This window comes from Clarias gariepinus, chromosome 10, assembly GCF_024256425.1.
Source record: "Clarias gariepinus isolate MV-2021 ecotype Netherlands chromosome 10, CGAR_prim_01v2, whole genome shotgun sequence".
In the NCBI taxonomy this organism is placed as follows: domain Eukaryota; kingdom Metazoa; phylum Chordata; class Actinopteri; order Siluriformes; family Clariidae; genus Clarias; species Clarias gariepinus.
Window position 1 is genome coordinate 13279887 of NC_071109.1, and position 27376 is coordinate 13307262.

The window sequence follows — 27376 nt, forward strand, 5'->3', positions numbered from 1 at the left end:
ATCTGTTTATTATTAGAATAGATTATGTTGAAAGGCCACCATGCAAGTCCGTACACAAGCTGATAGGGACAGCATTTCTGTAAGAGAATGAGCACATTAATATAATTCATGTTATAATTTAAATATTTATATCCATACTGCTCGCAAAATTTAATCAGTATAAATACTGTGTATGAATTCCAAACCTGGTCTGCTGCCCATTTTTTGCAATAAAAAAGTCACTATCTATGTTACAGTGGTTCTACCTGGCATGCTCTCCCAGGAGTCTACTGTAGCATGGAATCTTTTCCTTTTGTTAAGATCCTTCAAGTCCTCTCTGTTATTTCTACAGGCAATCAGCTCAGCAAGAACAGTAGCCGAATTACTACTATTATTTCTTAGCTCACCTTACATGATTTAGCAGCCAAATAATTATAGATACAGTAAACCTTATATCATGATATCATGTTGCAAACCAGGAGAACGAATCTGTACTGTTCTACAAACAGTTCTAACCATTCTCATCTGTGTCTAGTGCATGATTTCAATTACTATTGTAACCTCATGGCAGCTATTTCTTTATTGAAGCTATTATTTATCTGACATTGGATAATGCTCAACTGTCTACATCGAAACTCGCTGCAGTCATTACCATGACCCTCAATGATTAGCCCTTACAATGAAATGCCATTTCACAAAGAGAATTTCATTCACATTAATATTCCTGAAAGTTTTATCATTCCAGGAGATCATAGGTGAGTCAGCTCCAAACAACCTCCTAACAGAGGAGTATTAAGGGTTTATGCACTCCCCCTAGTGGTTAGGTGAGGTGAACCAGAACAGAACAGGTGAAAAAAGACTTTAAAAAGGACTATAGACTTTTTATGCAAGGTCCTATACCAATACATATACTTGTAACTGTCATCATAAATATTGTCTAATGCACCTGAAAATTGACAGTGTAACACATTTATATGTATATTTTATATATAAGACAGTCACCTGACATTTGAAAGTGTAGATGCTTAATTCATGGGTCTGTAAATAGTTGAACACTGATCAAAGTCCACCCTAGATAACCGGTAGTATTCAGGAGACTTCTTTTGCTTACGAGTGCAGTGAGACAGAGACCTTGTTCATGGTCATTGCTTTTCGTTTAATTCTCCTTCTGTTTGTAAAACTTACATAACAGGATCAAAGGCAAACACAGGATAATATTACAGTATAACTGTTCAGGAAGTTTCATGTCCTTCTGAAAAACCTTACCATGCTCTTCAGACAGGGGGTGCTCATTATTTCCTGTTTCTATTTAACCTTGGTTGTGAGCAGAGGCGAGCAGGTCAGTTCAACCTATTTTATAATAATAATAATAATAATAATAATAATGAAGATTCCTATCTCTGTGTGCATAGAATTTGCATGTTCTCCCAGTGCTTGCTGGGTTTCCTCCAGGTACTCCAGTTTCCTCCCACTGTCCAAAGACTACAATCCCACAGATTAGGCTAATTTGCATTTCCAAATTGCCCGTAGTGTGTGAATGGGTGTGTGAACGTGTATGTGTGTGTGCCCCGCGATGGATTGGAACCCTGTCCAGGGTGTACCCTGCCTCATGACCCAAGGCCTGGGATAGGCTCCAGGCCCCCGCGACCTTGAATACAGAATAAAGCGGTATAGACGATGAGTGAGTGAGATAATAATAATAATAATAATAATAATAATTTATTATGCTGCTGCCCTAGTAATATATGCATTATTGTTTTAGTAATACATTTTTTTCTTGGTATTTATAATATATTATTCATTTGTACATTTATTTGTATAAAGACAATATTCAGCTTTGGTCGCATTGACAACAACAACAACAACAATTAAACAGAAATCATCATCATCATTCAATAAAAAAAAAAATTAAATAAAATTCTATTTGTATAGGGCTTTTAACAATGGTTAAAATTATGAAAGTTTGTATGAATCAAAACGATCAGATTGTTCCTGATGAGCAAGCCGAAAGAGACAGTCATCGTCATGATCATCATCATCATCATCATCATCATTATCATCATCATCATAATAACAAATTTTCCCTACTTTCCTTTTTCCACTTCTAAGGACATTTACAGTTCTGTCACCACTCCAGACCAGGCATATTTTGCAGAAACGTTTGACAAAAGCCCATTGGATAGGTACAGTTCTTGCGTTTGTTATACTTATATGTAGTCTACATTTTTGCAAATTTAAAAGCATGCATTTTAATTTTGGTAGTCAGTCATTTTTTGTCAAAGCTGAATGTTATTTACATCTCATCTGTTTCCACTTTCTTTGTGCGGAAGAAAATGGGTTCTTTCCCAATCACTGAAAGAAGGAGACTTGGACATTTATAAATATGATGGTAAGATTAAAGTCTTTTAGAACTACATTTCAAAAGTTTGGGATCATTTTCTTACTTCATGGTTGTTCCTGATTTTAATTGGTCATTTTTAAGGCTGGTGCCTCTAAATGAACTTCCCCTCAGGTCAGAGGTGAGTTTTAGTCTTGCTTTCATGGGAAGGTCTTCATGAGAGCCAGTTTCACCAAAGTGCTTGATGTTTGGGTTTGCTTAATTGGAATGCACTTGACCATACTGTACTTGCAAGAACTGTTCCAGTAAGGCTGATCTCCATGTCTTAAAATAACAACTGACTGTTTTTGTTGTTGTTGTTACATAATTACCTAATTCCACATGTGTTATTTCATAGTTTTGAAATCCCCAGTATTGTTGTAGAATGTAGAAAATAAACCCCAAACCTTTTAGCGGTAGTGTACATGTAGTGGTCCGATCTTACACCCTGGTGATTTAAAAAGTTGATGAAATAGTGATTTGAAAATATTAATATGTTGGAAAAGTAAGCATTACCTTGATCAGTTTAATTATCTACAGTTTTGTGCATTAGGCCTCAGTATGCCACCAAATTGAATTTAAAATTAAATATTAAAATGCTGTTTGTAATTACTGTATGTTAGACTGTGCAATTATTTATACTGTAAGCCACCCCAAATGTGTACATGCATGAAAATGGCTGTAATGGTTAATGCTACACTTTTGTCAAACCCCTTAAATTTAAGCTGAAAGACTAAACTTCGTTCACATCTTAAGTGTTTTATTTAAAATTTATTGTGGTGGTGTCCCAAAACGTAACAGATTTATGGCCCTGACTGCATATAAGCCAATGTTTATTGATGTGCTCTAGATCTACAATCATGTGGCAGTACAATTTATTGTTAATATTGGAACAAGTTATTAAAAAATTGGGCCAGGAAGAACAGGTTTCAGTTATCATGCCAGAAAACTGTATCTCGGGTCCCTGAATAATGTAAGGATTCTGAAAATCTGAGAGAAAATGAGAATTATGGGGTATAAATACTTCAAAACCACTCAAAACAAACTCTAAGACTTTGTGCTGTACGTAAAGACATTGCTGACTCTCAGCTACCCATTACAGGGTTACTAATAAAATTCGCTGTAGTGTCGGACATGTGTGTATTATAGTTGTCCTGCCCAACCAGAATTAAAGGTCATGAGTCACTGACATTTTTTCCCTTTCTTTTTTTTTTAGAATGTTAAACTGGTTACTCATATGCAACTATTCCATCACTGTCCTTATCTAAAAGTAATTGCTAAAGTAATTGTTTCACTTAGAGTATCTAGTAAAAATAGGAGTCACATTAAATAAAACTTAAATGAACCATTGTAAATTTTCATGTTCCTTTTTTTTTCATACAGTATGGCATTCTAAAAGAGATTATTCTGCATTTTGTAATCAATACACATTTGACCTAAAGCTGCAGTAGTCAATATTTTTATTTCATAGTAAAACATGAAACATCTATATATAATATCTAATGATGGCAGGGTGGTGTAGGGGTTAGCACTGTGGCCTCCTACCTCCAAGGTCCCCTACACAAGATAAACTGGTATAGAAAATGAATGAATGAATGAATGAATGAACATTCAATCTATCTATGAAACCGCAACCTACAATTTGCCTTAAATAATATTGTTTTGTAATGCTATGGTTAATATTATTCAGATGTGATATTCAGCATTTAGTTTAACTATAAAATGGCGAACAATTTTAATTTGACATGTACAGTATACTTCTTGATTCTTAGATACTTTGTCAGATGAGAACAAAACCTCCAGTTGGCAAACCCTTTATATACAGTATGTAATAATGCACGTTTATTTTTATATAGGAGTATGGCTTTTAGAGGAGCCAAAGAATCAAGCATCACCAGGAAACAAGGGGCTTGTGCTTAAGTCTCCTGGACGTCATCATGCTATTTCTGCATACCTGCGGACAGTGTTTCACTTCAAAGAAAAACCTCTGTGTCTACAGTAAGCCTTTTTATGAATTTAGCTTCTTTAAACACATCTTTACTTTGTTCATAAAAAAATATTAATAGCACCTTATGATGTAACTTTTGCTTGTAATGCAGCTGTAATTTAAACCAGGATTATATCAACGTGCTCCTTCTAATACATATTTATTGCATTAGTAAGAATGAACTTACCAGGACTAGTACTGTATGCTGGATTTTATGGCAGAGGTTCAATATAAAATTATAAAAAATGTGTTGTTATTTAGCAATTAATTAAGTAAATCAATGTAAATACTTTATACAGTACCACTTAGTGAGGAAAAATAAAGACTTCATATGCAACAAAATATCCTGAATAAAGTAAATGGTATCCAATATTTGGTTACAATACATATAAAACCATTAAGTCTATTTTGAGAGACAAATTCTAGTTTAAGGCTTTTGTTTCCCTAGAACTAAGAATAAAACTGTGAGGAATCGCCACTAGAGGGCACTGTTTGTCCTTTTGTAGTTTTTGTTTTGCAGACTCAGTTTCCCAGAAGGCACCTCGGTCAGGTGATGCGGGAGCACACCTGAACCGAGGGAGGTCATTAAATCTTCTATAAATAGCTGGTTAGTCTGGGAAACTGAGCATTGTTGGTAATTTCTGTCATTTGTGTGGGCATTTTGTTTTGTTTTGTATTTTGGTTTCCTTTCTATTGTATTTTGGTTGGGTGTGCAATGGAACCAACAAGTATGTCTCAAGGCTCAAGCGTGTGGTCATATGTAGGTCCTTTGTGTGTGTGTGTGTGTGTGGAGCTGATTCGGTGTTGTCAAGTTGTGTATTAGAGTATGGGTAAGTAATTAGTCTCTGCGTGTCCCTTAGCCTAGCCTCGTCGTGTCCCTTGTCTCGTCACGTCTCTAGTATCTTGTCATGTGTTGTCCCGTTTCAGCTCCATGCTTAGTTTCTGGGTCATGTCAGGTATGTCGTTAAGAAGCCTGTGTCACAACATAGAGTTTGGAATACGTAAAAGGTATTAGTGCCTGTGTTTCACCATCGCGCCGAAGCCTTGTATGGACCGCCAGCGAGCCGGTGGCTCCCCATAGCACCCATGTCACAATATGCCTCTGTAGTAGTTAAAGTTTTTGTTTTTGTCTATTCTTTATGCTCAGTTTGGTATTTTTTCATTAAAGATCTTTTTGTTGAAAAGAACCCACTGCGCCTATGCCTGCACCTTTTTGCCCACGGCAACACCATCAGCCATAACACCCAGTACATGACAAACTAGTAATTTCAAGCTGAAAATGAATAAAATATGTTGAAATTAGCCTAATATTACAGTTTTCTAATAAAGAGAAATACACTAAATTTGCATATGCAATTTAATTGATTAATGTATTTATTGTGACAGTTATTGATTTTTTTTATTTTTCTTATTTATGTGCAGTGTATTTGTTATACGTAACATCAGGAACTAACTAAATTGTTGTCAAATTGATATGTAGTAAAGTGTAACAGCACTTTCTATCAAGATTTATTATTAACTTGACATGTTTAACTATTCTACACAGATATGAAGTTTTCTTCCAAAATGGGATTGATTGTGGAGGGGGCTACATAAAGTTGCTGTCTAATTCAGATGACCTGCGTTTGGTGCGAGCATGACTATCATCACTAGTGCAGTTTATGACAACCAATCTGTCATTGAATAGACTTAACATGCTTTGTTGTATTCTTTTAGAGTCAGTTTAATGATGCCACACCATATACAATTATGTTTGGTCCAGACAAATGTGGAAGTATATACAAGTTACATTTCATCTTCCGCCACCGAAACCCACTGACAGGACTATATGAAGAGAAACATGCTCGGCAACCTGAGATTGACATGAGTGACTATTTCACTGATCACAACTCTCATCTTTACACACTCAGTGAGTATTAACAAGAGCACAGTATTAGGCCTGAAATCACTGAGCCAGACTTGGGGTTGGAACTTGTTTCAGAACCTTAATTGCATTATAAGTTTAAAAAACTAGGGACCAGCAACTGTATAATAGTAGAAATACCTCTGCTAGTATAATGATGAGATAAATTATATGTATAATTCATACATCTCAACAGTAAAAATAATTAAATAAATGGAAATTACATTAATCTGAGAATTATTGTTAGTGATCCTATTCCATATATGCAACTTTCATATCTAAAAATGCCACCACCAAGGACCAATTTAAGAAAAAAAAACGCACTTGTTTTGCAGATTTGTATCCTGATAATACATTTGAAATTCTCATCGACCAAACACTTGTCAATAATGGAAGTCTTCTAGAAGACATGGATCCGCCAGTGATGCCTCCCCATGAGATAGAGGACCCAGAAGATGTTAAACCTCCTAACTGGGATGACAGACGTTATATCCCAGATCCTACTGTAACCAAACCCCTCGACTGGTATGTTTATGCTTTTAGCTCTTTTTACGGCAAATGTTGTTGATTAACAAAGGTGGCCAAAGGTAATAAAACACCAAATGCAATGTATGAATTCTCCCTGCGCGAAAAAACAGGTAAATCACTAATTATTTCCAGCCTATCTGGTTAAAGAGTTAATGGACTGAAAAAAGTTAAAACTGGCTATGTGACCATGGTATTCAGCTTCTGGACATCTCCAGACCTAAACTTAATAAAAAAAAAAATGTTGGACAATGGTGAAGAAGGCAGGACAAGTCAAGAAATCAGCTGTTTTTTTGTTTTTTTTTGTATTAACATTTAGTTGTATACAATTAAAATTATTAGTTTTTTTTCAATCATTTTGTCATTAAAACACTGAATTTCACTTTTGTCTCAATAATCGTTTGGCCATTACTGTAGATATCTACTTACTTTAGGGCAACACATTTATTACAAATAAGTTACAATACCAATATAACGCTAAAAAAAAATCTTAATTCTCTCACATATTTTAAACAATGCTATAGATATCGACGTACTGTATACACCCTTTTATTGCCCTTTTCCTAATGGCATATATAAAAAGGTTGAAGATGTAATAAATGTAAGCATTAAATAATTAATTAATCAATTGATTGATTGATTGACGAATTGAGTGATCCATTCATCCATTATTATATATTATCCATATAGTCAGCCAAATACATATTTATAGGTACAGGTTATGTTAAAATCCATAATTACTATAGTAAGGGAAGTATGGTGTGTGTGAATTCAACTGTGGCATGGTTGTTAGTGCCAAATGGGCTGGTTTGTGTATTTTAGAACCTTATGATCTTTTGGGATTTTCACACAGAACATAATCTAGAGTTTACATAGACTGTGAAAAAAAAAACATTATGTAAGAGGGGACAGTAAGAGAGTAAGAGAAACTGTAAGAGAGTTTTTGCAGACTGAAACACCTTATTGATGAAAGAGATCAGAGAATCATTAGACAGGTCTGAGCTGACAGGAAATCTATAATGTGCAGTAAAAACATTATATTTATATGCCTGTAAACATGATAGTCATCATGTTTTTGACTGTCAGAAATGGAACTCATTATGGTTCTCTTTTGTTATAACCCATCCACCTCAAGTTTAATGGGCTGTGAAATCTGGGATGCTTTTCTGCAGTTATTATATCCTTCCTGGCAGCACAAATCGGGCAATTTTTCTTTGAAATCTTTAAGCAACAAGCCATTTTCACAAGCCATTGCGTATTAGTAGTAGTAGTAGTAGTATTAGCAGTAGTAGTATACACCATTCTGTGTAAATTCTAAAAACTGGTACCAACATCCATGCCACAATCACAGATATTACACCTTTTCTTTATTTTGATGGTTGATGTGAACACTATTTGAAGCTCTTCACCTCTAGCTGTATATTTTTTCTACGGTGCTACTGCAACATAATTAGATAACTGCATAAATGTGCAGCTGTATAGGTGCTTCATATAAAGTGGACAGGTGCAGTGATGGCTTAGAAGGCTAAGGCACTGAGTTACTGATCGGAAGGTCGACAGTTCGAGCACCAGCTCCACCAGGTTGCCATTGTTGGGCCCTTAAGCAAGGCCCTTAACCCTATATGCTTCAGGGGTTCTGTATCATGGCTGACCCTGCGCTTTGACCCCAGTTACGCTGGGATATGCAAAAAAAGAATTTCACTGTGCAGTAATGTATATGTGACAAATAAAGGCCTAACTTACCTATGTGAGTTAAAGCCAGGATTTCTTTACTCTGCTGCTGAAGATAATACACAATTCCAGTCTATTATCTCAACCTACGGATATGAATCTAATCTATAACACATTAAAATGTTTTTTAAATTTCTGAAAAGTAAAGGCAAAAGAAACTACTTGATTTCTTATGCTAAAGTACTTAATAGCAGCTACTTCATGATGATATCATATTAGATATTTTAAAGATGGCTAACCGAATGCAATTATCGAGAGAATATGCCTAGATGCACACTGATTATGCTGTACCACAGTAACTGCACTAGGTAGTGATGGCAGATTTAGTCTCTCTTTATTGTGTGTAAAGGGATGAAGAAGCTCCTCAGTTTATTGCTGACCCTACAGCGCAGAAACCAGCCGGCTGGATAGAAGAGGAAGAGCCTTTTGTTCCTGACCCAGAGGCTCAGGCTCCACATGACTGGTGCGTGAGGCAGCTCCACCACACATGATTGTGTTTACGAGTCACACCTCATTCTTTACTCTATCGCCTAACTCCTGTGACTTTAACATTTTCTGTACAAAAGACTTTTACCGGACTGACATTATCCCACTAATTTAATCTCAAATATTCACATTCAAATTCAGTTACCACCGCTAAGTACATTTAAATAGGGTGGATCGAATACACTAAATTGCTCTGTGGTGTAAAGAAGTATGAGTGTGCATAGTAACCTGTGATAGACTGCTGTATTTTATTGTATTGTCTCAATTATAAACAGCATTCATTAAAATACAAGTGCAATTTTTATTAACATTCTTATGTATATCCATCTAATGACCACTAGGTTTGTATAAAAGAGGTACAGGTAATAAGGGTTACTTTTTGTTAAAATCATGACCATTGCTATTTGATGTGCCTGAGATTTTTAAATGTTTTTATGTTTACGTTTAAAAATGGTTGGACAAACTTTGACATTCATTACTTTTCTGGACAGGTCAGTGGAGATGGATGGAGAGTGGGAAGCTCCTCTTATTGCTAACCCTGCCTGCTCCCATGCTGTAGGATGTGGGCCATGGAAGTCTCCCATGGTGCCCAACCCAGAATATAAGGGAAAATGGAAACCCCCTAAGATTGACAACCCGAATTATCAGGTAATTCTGGCAATAGTGTATGGTGGTGTGTGAGTTGGCATCACTTAAACAGTGTACCTGCCTTGTACCCTGAGGTACTGTACCTGTGATAAGGGACACCCAAGCTGGCCACAACCCTATACAGGATATAAGAACTAGATACTCTACAGTAATGGACAGACAGATTGGATGTTCTTGTCTCAATTTTGCTAACAAACTTTATAAAAATTTTTTTAAAAAAGCTGTATTATACAGACCAAAGGACTGGGCGATTCTTATATGATAATAATATAAACAATTCTGAAACGATATTGAAACAAACAAAAGTCCAAATTTGTGTCCTTATTGAAAATTTCAGTTCCTCTAACATATCCCAGTCACATGTGCACACAAAAATGCAGGCTTTCCTAAACTGAAATGTCTTAAAGTACAAAGTAAAAGTTATCATGGATGGAAATTTGAAGCTTTAAAGGCACTGAAATTACTTTAATATAAAATTTCCCCTTCCTGTAAATATCATAAACTGCACCTTTAAACTATATTTTGCCATTAAAAACAAGATTACAAGCATAGTGAACATCAAAAGTACATCAAACATGTATAAAAGTACACGAGGGTTACATTTTCTAAAATAAAGCCTGGCTTGCTGGTTTCTTCATTAGGGAAAGTGGCAGCCACGAATGATCCCTAACCCGGCATATTTTGAGGACACTCAGCCATTCAGAATGAGTCCTGTAGCTGCAGTAGGCTTGGAGCTGTGGTCCCTTACTGGAGATGTCCTGTTTGACAACATCCTTCTGTGTGACGACCTCATGATTGCCAGACACTGGACGAAGGACACCTGGGGTCAAAGGCAGACCGTAAGTTTTAAGATTCCTAGAAGAAAAATGCTGTTGCCTCAAGCAAAAGCATCAATGTCACGTGAAATACAGAAACCTGAATGAATGCAATTGGCATTTAAATTGTGAAATGACATTGTTGTGTAAAGAGGGCACTGGTGGCTCAGTGCCCTCTTTACGTTTCGCCTGCCATGCGGAAGGCCCGGGTTCGATTTGCAGCCAGTGCCCAAACCCCCCAGCCACTGGATGCAGTGCCGGTCCCAAGCCCGGATAAAATGGGAGGGTTGCGTCAGGAAGGGCATCCGGCGTAAAACCTGTGCCAAGTTGTAGTGCGGACTGGATATTCCGCCGTGGCGACCCCTTACCGGGAGCAGCCAAAAGACTACAACATTGTTGTGTAAAAGGAGGTCAAAAATGTGAAGCATTCTGGTACAATAATTTATCTTCAGTAATCACTTCATCCTTATTAGGATTGCAGTAAATATTAGCCTATCATGGAAACATTACACACTTGATGGGATTCCAGTCCATCACAGTGCACTGTGAACGCACATACTGTACTGTATTAACAAGGTCTTTGACATCTACAAGGAATTTAGTGTAACCAGTCCAATTAACAACATGTTTTTGGGAGGTGGGGGAACATTAGAGAACTCAGCAGAAATACATGGAGAACAGAAACTTCCCACAGACAGAAACCTGAGCTCAGGCTCAAAGTAGGGCATCAAATAATTTGATTGAATTTGACTGTAGCAGTGCGTTTTTAAAACCAAGGCAACCTTAATCTCTAGCTAATTACACTCATTAGTGGAACTAGCATCTTGACAAGTATTTTTTTATATTTAATATTTTTATAGGATTAATAATAAATAAAATATAAGATTGTTGACACTGTTTTTTATGCATTTTTCATATTATTAGCAGATAATTTAGTAACTTTCTAAAATAAATGTGACAAAATCTCTGTCTATAAAATTTGAAGATTAAGTTTAAACTACGCATAATTAAGATATTTTGGTCTAATTAAGTGTGATTGGTCTAGAAATCGATTAATTAATCTCATGGTTTAAGGTGGAGGTGGGACTGCACCAGGGTTCACCTTTTAGCCCTTTCCTGTTTGCAGTGGTGATGGAGTGGCTGACGGATAGGTTTAGACAAGAGTTTCCATAAATTATGATGTTTGTAGATGATATTGTGATCAGCAATAAGAGTAGGGAGCGGGCTGGGATGAGTTTAAAGATTTGCAGGAACGCACCAGAGAGAAGAGCACGAAGATCAGTAGAAGAAGGATGGAGTTCCTGTGTGTAAATGTGAGAGAGAGATTGGGGAGGGTGCAGTTAGTTAAGGTGAGGAAGAGAGTGCAGGCAGGGTGGAATGGGTGGAGAAGAGTAGCAAAGGTGATCTGTGACATAAAGATATCGGCAAGAATGAAAGGAAAAGTTTACAAGATATGGACAAAGTTAAAAAGGCCAGATTGAGATGGTTTGGACATGTGCAGAGGAGGGATGGGTGTATCTGGAGGAGAATGTTAGAGATGGAGCTGCTGGACAAAGTCTTGAGTGGAGGATGGTTTATGGATGTGGTGTGGAAGCACATGCAAGAGTTTGCGGTGATAAAGGAAGATGTAGTAGACACAGTTAGATGGAGACTAAGGGTCCGCTGTGGCCACCCCTAACGGGAAAGTAGAAGAAGAATCTCATGTTTGGCGTATTTTAATCTTATTATATGAAAATTATGGTGACTGTCAGATTCTCACTAGTTATTTATTGTGTTGCATCTGTCTTATAGACCATCAGTAGATCAGTGGAAAAGTGAGTTTAGTAATGCACTTATAGAGCTTGTTTCTTCCTGTCTCTTGCAGCATGGAGTTCTGGAGCGGTTACTGTTTGCCACAGAAAAGCGTCCCTGGCTCTGGGGTGTGTACGTCTTCACTGTGGGCCTTCCCATCATTCTTTTTGTCAGTTTCATGTGGCCTGATAAGGTAAAACCTGCCAGATGGTTTATATATTTTAACAAGTTTTTAATTCAATTAATTTATTGCATTATATTTATAGTATTATTCTACTGAGTCATCTGACTGGTGTGATGGTACAGGACTGACATAGGTAAAGTTAATATATATACGTGACCTGTCTATTGTGTGTCAGCGATTTGGCCCTTCAGATCAGGATTATTTTTACAAAAAATGTGATGAGCCTCAGCCAGACAGTCCACGGGATTCAGAAGACCATGAGAGTTTCAATGACTACGGTGGGAACATTCAATTTTAAATGTTTGTTAGAATTGTTAGATAAATGATGGCTTTTTATTCTAAATTATATATTGATATGTTACGTATATGGGGATCAAGAACCCAGCAACTCTACTAGCCTGAGGAAACGGGAGGGCAACAAAGTGCAGAAAAAGTCAGACTTAGAGTTAAAGGTAATTATGTATTTATAGATAATTAAAATTTCCAAAAGTTTGAAAATTATACTTATAAACTTGTTCATTTCTGGTACAGGTCTCCAAATGATGCAAGCGAACTGCAGCTTTCTTCATGGTTTACTAACCCTGGCATGGATAAAGCAAAGGGAGATCTACTATAACACCAATGGGTTCTGAATGTTTGTGTGCCTAAACAACTAGCTACTTAAAATATCCTAAACTTGAAAATAATTCACCAGACACTCCAGTGGACATAAAAAAAAACATTTTATCATGTGGCTGGGATCATGTCTTATTGAATATGGAAGTATAATAATTTTTTTTATGAGTTTTCCTGAATGGTAGCAAAAGCAAGTTTGTCTGTGGTTGAAATACAGGTAACTTTCAGTAATATGAAATAAAGCTGAGAATTTTTTCCTTAAACAAAACCTAGACACATTTTGAGTATTTACTTTAATATTATATTGTCTGTAACAATTTAATAGTGTCATTCTTGATTTTAGAAGAATGTTTGAAGAAGAAGGCTGTTCAAGTCTGAACTTTTGTTTGTGCAAAATAACATAACACAGTTAATGAGAGTAAAAGCGACTTTGAATTCTCTATATAATCCCCAGCTACACAAATGCATTTATCTCAGTTTCACTAATGCTTGCATACCATCAAGGTAGGAAGTTTTCTCAGTACGACATGATTGGATGGCCTAATTTATATCTGAAATACAGGCCTTCCAGGAACCCCTTGTTTAAAATTGACATTCCTGTAATGTGTAAGTGATGTTCATGAATGAGTGTATGTACAGTTGACAAGTTATCATCAATTTTCAAGGATCAGGTGTTCCACTCGCTGAATGCTCACGAGAACGACTGCAGTGGGATCTGAGTCACCTCAGTCAGGATTGTCATTCACTGACACTGGCAATCCCAGCCTTCTTAAAAAAATTAGTTGTACGCCTTTATTTATGAGAAACTTCATCACAAGTCCTGGTTTGATTTGAACACCCCTCATACTTTTCAGTTTTACTTGTTATTTCAACTTTCGACAAAATCACTTATTTTGCGTAAGTCTTCCGGTAGTATTTGATAGAGCCAGCTTTGTATGCAACTAGAGTCTTGCTAACCCAAACTACAGCTGGAGCATGTCTCCTTTATTATTGCCCATCCTAATCCTCATATTTTGGCTCATTCTTCTTGGCAAAAATGCTATAGCTCTGAAAGGATGATGGGTGTGTCTGCATGCATGTATGAATACTTATGTTCGATCCCAAATAAGATCCCAACGCCTTTTAATTTTTTCAAGCATTTAGGTTTTTTTGAAAAATCAAACATAAAATCTTTCTTGGAACAACAAGAAGGAGTAGAAGAATCATAGATGAACTGGTCACATTTTGTCTATTTGACCTGTAGTACTGCTTATAAATGTATTAACTGTACTCGATAAGTTATGATAAGCAGCACACCACAGTTAATAAAAACAACAATAAAATGGCAGATTCAGTTTTATTAATGCATGGTGCCAGACCTTTATTCTAAGCCAGAACTTATTTTTTCTTCCAATTGAACACAATACAACCATTTAAGATAGAACTTTATTTTCTTAAATGTGATGAATTAAATAATTACATGATTCCTGGCATTATAATAATTACATTGGTATGGCAAAAAGCAAACAAAAAAGTGCATTGTGGATGAACAAAAAACCAATTGACACATGTAACAATCAACCAGGGAGAAATCTCCTTCAACTCACCAGTGCATCTTTTATATTAACTGTACATCTGCAGTTGGGCTCAATATGAGTCGAAGGCATGTACATAATAGAATTGTGGGAAATACTTTTCTGAACTCAAGTGAAGTGTAATTACTGTGTAATAATGTAAATCACTTCTACCAGAAATAAAAATACAAGGTTATTACACATATGCTACAGATCCGGTTTGATCAAAGTGGAACTGTAAACTCTGACCTAAAGGTTTGAGAAACTCAGTTTAGAGAAATCATCGAGCCAGTGTTACTGGAGATAAGAGAAGAATATATGGAATAAATGTCTATGTACACATAAAAAAAGTACATGGCCTGTACAACAGTGACAGTATTTATGGCTCTGCACACTAATTGTATTGTATTACGTGAATAAAAGTGTGCTTCTGAATTATAATTTGCTCTTAAAAAGAAACAAGTGGCACTTCCAACCACACTAGCCCTGTACATCAGTTATGTATCTCCCTAAAGAGAATAACTGTGAACCTGCATCGTTGAGCTTTACACACTTAATGATGATTATTGTTGTTTGACTTTCTTACTAATAACACTAATGCCATCTTACATTTCATTCACTACATATATCATATTGGTCATAATAAAGTGTATTGTCACCTAGATATTCATATTATTCCAAACATCATTGATTATTATTAAACCAGATGAATTTTGAACAATGTTGTCTGTATTAAGTTGTTGAGTAGTTAGTTGTGATTAATGAACTGGTGTGTGGTGAACTTGAAAAAAAAAGAAAAAGAAATCAACCGTTCACCACAGTGTGTTGATTTTGCACAAATGTGTGCCATAAAAATGTGCCTTGTTAACCAAGATTTCATGTAAGAACGTATCTGCTTTACATAGTCTGATAAAAGAAAATGTTCCAGAAAGGTATCACACTTACATACATTCACTGAATCGATCAGGACATACAGGAAATCCTGGAGTAAGATGAAGGATTTAGAGAGAGGGTGTTTAATTTCCAGGCTCTCCTGAGTCCTGTGTGTGTAAAGCTACATAGTCATTGTTAAGACGCCTGCAGCTGAGAGAGCCAGGCTAAACAGAAGACAGATCAGGAACACCTGACAAATGTACAGATGGCATAATGGTCTTGGGTGAGTAGTTTATCCCTTCCAAGTCAAGCAGCAGGAAGGAGGACGCTTCAGTTTTGACTGCTACTTGCTCCGGCAGTTGGGCCAAGTCACGCCTCCACACGCCGCTGTTATGATGATGAACAGGACCACCTAAAAATGCAAAGATTAAACATTGCTAAATTCATATCTGTTGACAGTATCTGGCCATATATGGGCTTCCCCACACTGTATATAATGTCTTGTAAAGAATGTCTTTATTACAGTCAAGTGTAAAAGTTAGTGCCCTTTTTTTTTTTAAATTGTTTTTTTTTTTGTGTAAAAACAATAAAAATTCATCTAAATTTTAGCTGGTCTTAGTATTAGACAAAATAAAACGCAGACGAGCAAAATAACCTTTTTCCCCACAGTGCCTGATTTATGTAAAAAACAATTAAGCCAAAAAAAAAAACAATCATGTTGACAATACTAAGTACTCCCTAATTCAATATCTTAAGTCCACCTTTACCATCAATAACAAAAAAAACACTTTATCAGTGTTTTTATCAGCCAGAGGTTAGACCCTCCAATGACGGTGAATTAAAAAAATTCTGCAAAAAAGAGTGGGCCAAAATTCCTCCACATCCATGTGAAAGACTCATTGCCAGTTATCTCAAATGCTTGATTGCTGTTGTTGCCATGGGGTGGCATGATCATGTTTAGGGGCAATTACTTTTTTACATAGGGCCAGGTAGGTTTAGACAGCTTTTTCCCTTAATTAATGAAATCATAATTTATTTTGTATTTACTCTGGTTATCTTTGCGTAATTATAAATTTGTTTGGTGATCTGAATCATTTAAGTGTGACCAAAAAAAAAAATCTTCAAAATAGTCAAAATAGTAACCTGTTTTGCAAATGTTCCCCAATGCATGGTTAAAGGACTATAATTAATAAATTAATGAATGAATTTAATCGGTGACAAATCACTATGGTGTAAGAGGAACAAAACACAATATTGTAAGTGGTGTTAAAGGAATGAATCTTTTCTTCAAGCCACATCACACCACTGTGTTGTGTTTTGTTCTGGACTTTTATGCAGAATGGTATGGTAAATAATAAGTCCTCATCATTTACATAATTGTGCATATTTAAAAGCACAGCTGATTTATCTACAAGTCCAAAAAAAATCTAGCTACAATATGATCCATGTTACACCTGGCAACAAAATTACTGCCCATAAACGCAATTATATTTGTGAGAAATTATCACAATCTTAAAAACTGAATATTTTCACCTTCCCAGAAACAGAACAGCTATTTATATTCCATCCCTGTAAGTATAATAGCTATCAATATAACATTAGTGGGAAATGTAATATGTTCGTGAGATTATTAGAATTAAAAGTTGCAGATTTCTATTAAATTTGTGGGCTTTTATTATGTTGGCAGATGTCACAAGCCATAACAGATTTGGTATGATTTACTGAAGTTTGTATTTTACTCTAATGTTCCTGTGCTGTACCATAATACTTTTTCTGCTTTACTTACGAGTGCTACAATTATGATGATGATCATTAATTTCAGGTTCTTCATACACATGGCGCGAGCTAGGTTGCGACTCGTTGTCTTGAAGGTCACAGACTGGGTTGTAAAAGAAACAAGATGCAAAAGTTAAACATCACTTCTAAAAAATGTCGATATGTAAGAGTGAAGAAAAACACTTACTGAATCCACCAAGTTCTCAGTCTTGTCAATAAGAAGTTCCAGCTTCTCTCCTCTCTGCGCCACAAGATCTAAAATGAGAAAGTTGCATTATAAGATATGCTAACCATGACAGTTAAGTGAGCATATCTGAATTTCTTAAGCCAATCTATCTGCTTTAGACTTGGCCCTCAGTTTATGCTTTAAAAATAGTTTCTAAAACAATCAAACTAGCCTATCTGGCATCAACAACCACAGCCAAAACTTAGCCCACATAATGGTGCCCTCTGATGGTACTGTAACAACTAGATGTGTTAAAAGCAAGTTAGATCATGATACCTGTTCTGGAAGACTATCTAATTTTAAGATGAGCAAAATTATTAGAACAAAGTCTTGAAACACATTACAATACAATACCAGGGTTTGCTCGTTTTCTTCCAGCAAAGTGATGAACCATTGTTCACTTGTTCCCTAAACTGTTTCCAGTTAACTTTGAACTAAGCCGTATTGATCCTTATAGTTCTGAAGAGTTCCAAGTTAAGATCACTGAATACCCTGTGCAATCCACGTCGCAAGGAACTACTAGCTTACCAGAATACAGCACAAGTGTATTAATTGTAAAAACGTAACAGCACACCTGGGCAACATGACACATCTTGCAGTCAACATATTCAATCGTTCGAATGGGTGGGTTCAAACAAAAAGTTCCATGTACTTATTTGTTAATCACATCTATATGTAAACATAAAAAAAACACATTCCAAACAAAAATTTCTAACACTGCACTAAATTTTTATAGTTTCATAATTAAAAAATAGTTAGATGCAATCTCACCAATATTCCGGACCATAATGCCTTTTAAGTCATCCACCTGCATTTGTGTCTCTGTCAACCGATCTGAGCTTCTGGGATCTGAGTGGTGTTTCTGTGAGAAAATCAAAATAAAAAAAATAAATGCAAATTAGTACTGATACACACAGTATAGAGCACTGGACAGGACAAATATAATACCCATGTTATGTTAAATTACATTATTATTTTATTTTAAGGTATCATCATTCAGGCTCTAATGTACACCACTAGATTTTAACTGATTAATTTTCTTTCTGCCTTTATGGCTTTGTTCTCTTGAATGTATCTATAACAGTTTTGAACAGATGTAAATCTTTTTTTTTTTATTCACGTAGTGTTACACTCTTTACTCTCAGTAAACAACTTTAATTCACTGTTTATTATAAGCACAACAATCACGTGACTGCAGCATGTGGACCTGACATTCTCAAATGGCTAATGCCTGGGGTTTTTAAGCACAGACCATGAAAAAAAAAAGTAGAAAAAGAAAGCCACTAACACTTGTACGGTCATCTGTATTCCAATAGCAACATACCCACGAGAGATAGCGTGCGTCTCATTTGTTTAAAAAGTAAACGTACAGCAAGTATGTTTGGGGAAATAGATAGAGCTGTAAAGTTGTCCACGTTTTTACCACTTAACACGCTACTATTTAGCTGCTAGCTACCTTTTTTGTCGATTTTTGTCATCCGTGACATAGTAGTTCTTAAGTTCTCCCACACCACTCCACTTCTCTGCTCCCTGCACTAGCTTCGTGCAGCTGCCCGCCTTGAATAGAAAACCCTGATGCTTGCCTACGAAGGCCCAGCACCTACATACCTCTCAGCCCTAATCACACCACGCACCGCACCACGTTCCCTCTATTCCTCCAGCACTGCTCGGCTGGTCCCACCATCTCTCAGAGATCGAGGAAGACTACAAGCATCTAGACTCTTTTCTGTTCTGGCACCTAGGTGGTGGAATTAACTTTCTTAGCTGGGTCTTTGGAAATCTTTAAACGATGATGTAGTACTGCAGTACTTGGAATAATCTCTCCCTTTCCTCAACCCCCTCAAACACACACACACAAACTAACCTGGTCTGGATAAAAGCACCTGCAAAATGCCTTAACGTAAATGTAGTTCAATAAGCTGAAAAAGGGAATATCGACACCTATCGTAGCAGAGTCACACATACTTTGGTTAATAAATCAATGCTTGTATAAAGGGACAAGGACTTTATTCCAAATAGAGGGCCTAGTCGGTCTCTATCCATAGCATTGCTTAACTGTGCATGCAAACACACTGACTGACTTTGTCCAACCTAAAAAATCACAACAAGGTTTAAGAAGTTTGCATTCAGTAGTAAAGAGTGCAGGATTCAGAAACATATCTAAAACTAAGGACACACTGATTAGCCTTAGCATTAAAACAGCAACAACAACAACAAAAATACTAATAATAATAATTTTGTGGTGACATATAGTCCATAGCAGCTTTTTTATGTGCGCATGCAACACCAGGACTAACTGTAGTTAAGACTTTCAGAAACACCTTTTATAGTGATTCTGTGTTAGGAAAGAAATTCTTAAAAAATGATTTTTGTGAGTCTGTGTTTAATGTGTGTGTGTGTGCGAAATCTATGCAAATGAATGTGTACATTTATAGTGAAGGAGTTCAGTGATGAGCAGAAAAAAACGGGTAGCTTGGGTGAGGAAGATTTTATGAAAAATGTCATTATGTCATACCATTTGTGCAGCAAGAGTGCTGGAGAACTCGCTGTTCATGGCATAGGGTAAAGCGGTCTGAGCCCGAGAGCCATACGTGGTCTGGAACCGTTTCTTGACTTCATTAAGGAAACTGAATGCACGCGACCTCTCAAAGTCCTGCACACAAATCCACAGGACTGTCGTTAATGTCATCACAATCATTTTTACCTGAAAATAAGTTGATGTAATAGTTTAACACAGAGAGCCATGGCGTTTTTCCACTGCACACTCAAAAACAGACACTGACTATTCATATACTTATCTTTATTTGTATCTCTAAAATAAAATAGAGCACATTTATGCCTCCTGCAAAAAGTACTGTGCAAAATACCCATGAATGCTTTAGGAGTTGTGGATAGAAAATTTGACCTGCTTTCCTAAAAACAAACAAAAGAAATTTATCCCCCAGAGAAATAAATGACATTAGAAACCTTATTTATTAGAAAATGAAATAGCTAGTGCACAAATATGCTTCCTAATAAAGACTATAAATTCCATAAATGTAGTCAGAGTTGTGAGTAAAAAAACTGTGATGATGACAGACACCGGTGTGACATAATGATTCCTATGTTGCACCCATGCTGTTGCAGGCAACACGAAACTAATTTAAAAAATGACAAAAGAAATGCTGGCGTATAAATAGAGGACAGGTTAGTACATCTGTGCACAGCCATAAACTATACAAAAAAAAAAAAAAATTCAGCAAGCTTTAGCAGATGGAAGATTTATTGCACAGCATGCTTAAAAGCCCTCTGTGTACTTTACCTTACACTAAATGAGAATAATCAGGGTCAGGATCTCGTTGAACTATATGGGCGCTCATGCAAATAATGCAAAAAAACAATCCAGAGAAAAATTTGAGTTCTTTGTTTTTTTTTTACACACAAGGTTGATACAAAGTGCACCAGGAAATTGTTCCAACCTGTGTTGCGACATTTCCAGTACTTAGTGCTGTGGAAAAAGACCTGTGCAACTGTGGAATTTCAGCAAATAAGGAACTAATACTCACGTCATCTGTGATGCATAAATAGATAATTCGGTCATGACAGATGTAGTGGAAAAGATAGCTGAAAACAAGAGCGATAAAGTCAGGAGTTAAGATTATTTATTTCCTTTTTTAAAGTGCTCATTTAACAGAACCTGAAAGAACGATTCATGTTTCCTTACATGCCATGCGAGTAGGTTAATTTGTTGTTTTCCGATGGAATCTTTGCCAAAATCTGTTCTGTCACCTCAAGAAAGTTCCCTCCACACCAGGCATGTTTGGCAAGTATGGTGGTTCCACGAGCTACGACAGCGAAAAGGATCGCCATAGCACAGAGCTGGAAAGTGAAAAATGACAACGGAGGTCATCAGTTTGTTGCAGTAGAGCAGTTACAATGAGGTTATAATGAGCACAGTGTACTCCCACACAAAGTAGACACCAGTTTAGTGTTGCTACACTGATTAGATTACAACACTGACATCTGTCACAATGGTTGTGAAAAATATTCTTTGTTGGTAAAGTTCTTTAAAAGAACTTTAATTGTGTTTCTGCTCAAAGAAAATTGATAAAATTAATATTTGTGCAAGCAGTGGCATTTTCTATCCATACATGACTTATAAAAAGAAGACTCAGTTTATTTTACAACAGAGCTACAACTGGAAGATCTGTTGCACACCTTTGTTGAATATGGTGAAGGTAATACAACTGATATTGAAATAAAAATATAACTGTCCCACGGTAGACACATGACTGGCAGCTTGGAATCCCAACTATCAATGTTAAACATAATTTTTTTTTTATGCATATGAATATACTTAGTGTTTCCCACAGTTCTGAAATATACTTGCAATGATAGCCATCGAAAGCGTCATATAATATGCAGTGAAATGCTTAAAGATCTGTCATACCTAACTGAAGCAAAATTAAAGGTTAAACTTACTAGAAGTTAACGTTGTGGACAAAAACAAAGAAAGAGAGGTTGGAGCAGTTGACCTCTCCAGCGTCATTTTAGTACAAAGAACTAAACTCTCTTTGGTGTACAAAGATGGCACTGTTTGTCAGAGTACATAGCCCCCTAAAGCCCAGAGCATTTTCAGTAAATTTGCATTAATATAGGGCTTAGAATTATTAAAATTCATACGATCAAATGTTCTTATGGTTTTTCAGTTGTGTCTGTGCCTAAAAAAATTATAATATGTGCATTTTGTTTTACAATTTTGCGACATCATTATAGTAGCAGTAAAATTTGTGCATTTAAAAGTAATAATAACTTTTGTTCTACATGACATATAGGAAAACCCAAGTGCACACTGATGTCTGAAGCCTTCCCCGTCGACACACCAGTATACCTCTGTATAAGCTTTTTTTTTTATCTGTTACCGGTAAATGCTCTGTTGCTGGCACAGATCTGTGCTGCTTGTTTCATGTTTTTTTTTTTTATAGAAGAGCCCATTTACCATGCAAAACTATCTTCTCTGCAGATCATGTGCGATCAGTATGCCCTTCTTGATCTTATTTTTTTTTTGGCAGCTGGCATCCACTGCATTTACTTCACTTATCAACGATAACTTGATTGCTGTACTGTAGAGCATTGTTTGGCTGAGAGTCCAAAATGGAGCTCTGCTATTTACTAATTATTTTATTTATAACTGTTAATATTCAGTTAATGTTCAACAGCTTTCAAGTTATTCACTTAAATATGGAAAAGAGGGCACTTTTTTGAGTGCAATGCAATAAATGTTTTAATTGAAAAATAGAGGTTTGTGTGACAACATCATGAACTCAGTTTCAATGTTAAACAATCCCGATTAATATTTTAGCAAAAATAGTGCAGCTCTAACAGCAAGATACACATTTTTATAAATGCACAATCCCAACAAATTTGTTATGTGAGACAAATAAACAAACATTCAAACAAACAAAATAAATTTTTTAAATGATAAATATTAATGATGTAACAGAATGGAGTTAATATGTAATCTGTACAGATCTCCTTGCACGGTTCAGCATGCATTTGAACTGTGGATTAATTGTACAATTTTACCGCCATAGTGCAAAATACTGTTTCACCCTTACATATTTTAGGCACACATGAATTATCAAAACTTTATATTGAACTTTATCTCGTGCAAACTTGCTCTGTATTCCAGGGCTGCCCGATCATAACGTAAAAAAGGTTAAGTAGTGCTGAAAACGAATAATAAAATCAGTACTAGAACTCATACTGCACTTTAACTACTTAAGCACATAAGTTCTTTTACTAAAATTAGCCTAATATTTATTACCACTTTTTCTAGCGAAAGACATTACAAAAAAGTGCCTGATCTGACAACACTGCTTGCTTAACATTGCACAGCCTGACAAGGCAAAGTCTGCCTGACTGTTTCTTTTCCAGATCAACACTCACCGAGGCAGTGGTAGCTCAGTAGATTAGGGCTCTGCGGTTCTGAACAGAAGGTTGGTGGTAATCCTGTCTGCTCCAAAGGTGCAATATAATGTCTGGCTGTGCGCTCTGACTCCAGATCCTAACAAGCTGTGATATGTAAAAAAAAAAAAGGAATCTCACCCTGCTGCAATGAGTATGTGACACACAAAGGCTTTATTTTCAATACTTTCAACCTTTGAACTGCAAGAACACCCCTCTTGCGGTGGACAAGTTAATAGATATGCAAGCACTATTACCCAAAACAAACATAGTAGTAAATACTATTTTAAATTCTTAAACATGATTAATCAATTGTTGATTAATCTTTAACATCAATTGATAAAAAAAGGTGACAATATTCTGAAGACCAAACAACATCCATCAGCACTTACAGTAGCGCCGACAGTAATCAAATCACAGTGTTACCGGATATTGATGTGGCAATTAAAATAATAATAATAACAATATGTTGTGATTGCTATAGTATTAGATCTTTCACAGGAACTTACATAATGCATGAGCTACATAATCAAAGGCTAAAAACAAAAGTTCGTGTTAAAGAACCCATGAGATGATGAGGTCGTTCTTAAGAATGTGTTTGTCAAAGGCGTCTTGAGCGTCAATGCTTTTTAAGGGTCAGAAAGATTTGTGCCATTGGAACAACTTAAGGACTGAGGACTTTACACTTCATGTTTCTTAATAATGTGTTGCGCATTTTGTCCTTTAAACTTAAAGAAAGTGAGGAAACAGCTGTTTACAGCTGCAATAACAGAAGACATTACAGAAACTAACCCTTTCCCTTTTCCTAAGCATGAAAAAAAAATTCCATGGTACTGAAATTTGCAAAACAGTGTAAAAAATATATATATATATATATAAATAATAATAATAAATAAATAAATATATATATACATCATAAAATGAAAAAACTAACACCACCATATTTGATCTGGCTAATAGAAACAAGGCTATTCTAGCACAACGCTGACAGCAGTCGTGTTGCATTCAAGTTGTTTGTAATATGAGACTTAGCAAGCGTGACTATAAGTCATAAGTGACTAGCAGCAGTAGAGAGAGAGATGAACTCTTTTTCTTTTTGTTTAGAGACTAGATTTGAAAAGTTAGCAGCAGATTCAGCAGTACCTGTAAAGCTCCAGCTATGTTCACATGGACGATGTTTCTTTAATCTGACTGAAATCATTCTTACTAGAAATCTTTTACTTTTTACTTCAAAATCCATTTATATTTTCTTAAAGCATGTAATCAAAATATAAGTGGTTTTTAAATGCACAAAGTCATTCTAAATCAGGTCAGACTTTTCTCATGACGTGTTTATACGTGGCAGTTTTATTTCAACTGGGCGACTGTTCTGATCACTCGTTGAAAATTGGGGTCCATGTAAACACAACGATTAGATGATTATCTGGTTATTTTTTTTGTTTCACATGCAGTGAAGCTCAACTAGTCATATATGAGACTGAATTCTTGTAACGAGTCTCAACACAGAGGGCAGGATTTGTAGAAAATATTAAAAGCCCAACCCAAATTTAACGTTGGAGTGTGGAGGTGCTTTCACATTAGGGGCCCTGGGATCATTTCCGAACACTTGACCCAAAGTCTGGTTAATTTTTCTCAGTGAGAACACAAACGTTTCACATTCGGGAACCAGTCCTAAGCCTGCTTGAAGAGAAGGTCTCAGGCACGGTACATCATACTTGGGCACAGATCAAATCAGATATGGAAGCCAATTGTACCTTAGAAGGAAAGCAGATCACTGTATAGACGTGACGTCATCAGTGCTGTCGGTCTCCTTGTCTAAGTAGTACTCGCCAATCTCATCCTCTGACCTACACAGTCATAACTGGTAAAGTAAGAAAGCACACGAGATTGCCACTCTTGGTCCATTTTTCCAGGCCATTGATAATATTAGGCGTCGCGTGAAAGTAGGCCTTTAGGCTAGGGTTAGGATTAGTGTACCTAGGCACTAACCCTGGAACAAATCAATCATGCCTAATGTGAAAAATGCCCCTAGCAACTCATGCCCAGAATTTTTTTTTTTTTTCATTCAACGCCACAAGAGGTTGTTTTATAGTTTTTGTGCACTTGGGCACACATCTTACTAAATCCGTGTCCATGTAAAGAGTTAAGTTGAAATCATTCATCAGAATGATTTCAATTAGATTGAAGAAATACTGTTTATGTAAACAGAGTTATTGATAAAAAAAAATTAAAAAAAAGACAGTGACCAAAGGTTGAGGAAAAGGCAAGCCTTTAATTCTTAAAACTGAAGCAGGCCAGATTGGTGCTGGCAACAGTGAATAGGTCAATGATGAATAACAAAAATATATGTGCTTATACATTCCTGAGCCCTAGATATGTTTATTAAAAAGAAAAAAAGAAAAAATGGCTAAAATGCTCTGGGCTTTAAGCTTTATACAGCAGCACTGGCACTGTATAAAGTCTGTGACATAAAGGGAGGCAACACGTCAAACCATCACGTCAGTCACGCGTCTGTCAGAGACACATTCTGCAAGATCGAGAGGTAATATTTGACTAATTCACTCCTCTGCTACGTCAATAAAAGACATACTTAGTGAGTGAGCAAAATGCACATAGCTGGTTAAATGAGATGAGATTAAGACATGTTATGTTTGGTCCATTTGTTCACAGCAAAGAACAAACTATACTTTGAGCATTTCAGAGAGAATAATAATCACATCTTTGCTGACACCAGATCAGTTTATGTGTTAACGTTACCTGTGGAAAATCCCCTGATTCCTCAACCAGCCTGGCAAACAGTGTTAGCTACTGAAACAAACCCGTGCAGCTTCCTGTAAAGCAACGATGTCTCGTTCCTTTCTCTTTTACTAGAACTCTCTATGAACTGATTAATCACCGCGTACATCTAGCTTTCAAACTGACTCACTCCAACAAGCACGACTTATTTCAGCCCCGTATTCCGACAAACCCCGCCTCGTGTACAATGACTGGCTGTCAGCTTCCAGTCTGGATTGGCTAATACGCCATCCTCTTACAGATTCAGCCAATCTGCTGTTATTATAAACCATCATCCAATCGAATTAAAAGGGGCGGGTTTAACGGAAAACGGGTGAGAAAAAAAGCGACTGACATAGGTATTTAGCCATTAGCATAACATGTAGCATACTGGAAGCGAAAGGAAACAAATCGATGCAAATCTCTCCTGCTGGATAGACGTGCAATTTATAATGATGCTATAAGCATATCGGAACTAATATTTGACATAAACATACCTGACAGAGGTTTAACCGAGGCTTCTAGGATTTATTTTCGATGTAAACATTAAAAGGCTTAAAAGCTGCTGAAAGTTCCTTCCGCAGGTTCCAGTCACTTCCTCAACACCGCATACCGGAAATGACGTTTTCTTCAGCGGCGCAGCGTGCCTGGACCGCGACGTTTGGTTGTTGTATTTAGTATTATTAGAGCCCAAGCACTATTACATTAGCTTTAACTCGTCATAGTGTGTAAAGGGCCCTTTTGTTCTTTTAAGGATTTTTCTTTCAAGCATCCTGGGCCTTTTTGTGGTCGTAACATGCTTAAAAATGAGCATATTGATTAACCTGCTGTTATTAGGACGCCTGAGCAGCTGGGCCCCTGAGCATGGGTCGGGGAAAACATATGAGATTTTGCTGCATAGAGACATGCATACCTACGAAACCCTGTACACATTTAGATCTTATTGAGCTGAACAACATTGGCTGTGCATGCCATAGGCTCTAATTAACAGGAAGTCAGTTATTTTCAAATGAAATTTGATATACTCCTCCTAGGGGATGTGATCGCAAGGATGCAAATTTGTAAAGAGAATTTTCATAAACCAAAAGGTTCAGCTATGATGATGTCTTAAACTTGCCGAAAAGTGGCTAATAACTTCCTGAGTCACATCATATTAAGCGACATCATAGTGTGATGCTTTTAAACG

The 27376-nt window shown here is 36.4% G+C and overlaps 2 protein-coding genes across 5 annotated transcripts; one reads left to right on the forward strand and one right to left on the reverse strand.

Moving 5' to 3' along the window:
- The first annotated feature begins 1085 nt into the window (after positions 1 to 1085).
- Positions 1086 to 13626, forward strand: si:ch211-274f20.2 (calnexin). The gene is made up of 14 exons (XM_053505874.1): positions 1086 to 1318; positions 2089 to 2162; positions 2310 to 2368; positions 4213 to 4354; positions 5890 to 5971; positions 6060 to 6252; positions 6582 to 6771; positions 8852 to 8965; positions 9480 to 9636; positions 10278 to 10475; positions 12316 to 12435; positions 12602 to 12704; positions 12805 to 12878; positions 12958 to 13626. Exons 1-14 carry the CDS (start codon positions 1247 to 1249, stop codon positions 12967 to 12969), a joined length of 1590 nt encoding a protein of 529 aa, XP_053361849.1. The 5' UTR covers positions 1086 to 1246; the 3' UTR covers positions 12970 to 13626.
- An 826-nt stretch (positions 13627 to 14452) lies between these two features.
- sybl1 (synaptobrevin-like 1) lies at positions 14453 to 26791 on the reverse strand. 4 transcript variants are annotated; one of them, XM_053505877.1, is made up of 10 exons: positions 26688 to 26785; positions 25170 to 25276; positions 23398 to 23523; positions 21173 to 21327; positions 21015 to 21072; positions 19985 to 20122; positions 18241 to 18331; positions 17431 to 17498; positions 17254 to 17346; positions 14453 to 15879 (listed from the first exon to the last, which is right to left on the reverse strand). In XM_053505877.1, exons 4-10 carry the CDS (start codon positions 21316 to 21318, stop codon positions 15811 to 15813), a joined length of 663 nt encoding a protein of 220 aa, XP_053361852.1. In that variant the 5' UTR covers positions 21319 to 21327; positions 23398 to 23523; positions 25170 to 25276; positions 26688 to 26785; the 3' UTR covers positions 14453 to 15810. The 4 variants fall into 4 exon arrangements, with proteins under 4 accessions (XP_053361852.1, XP_053361850.1, XP_053361851.1 ...); XM_053505875.1 differs by lacking the exon at positions 25170 to 25276; XM_053505876.1 differs by lacking the exons at positions 25170 to 25276; positions 26688 to 26785 and adding an exon at positions 26173 to 26452.
- Positions 26792 to 27376: the final 585 nt, after the last annotated feature.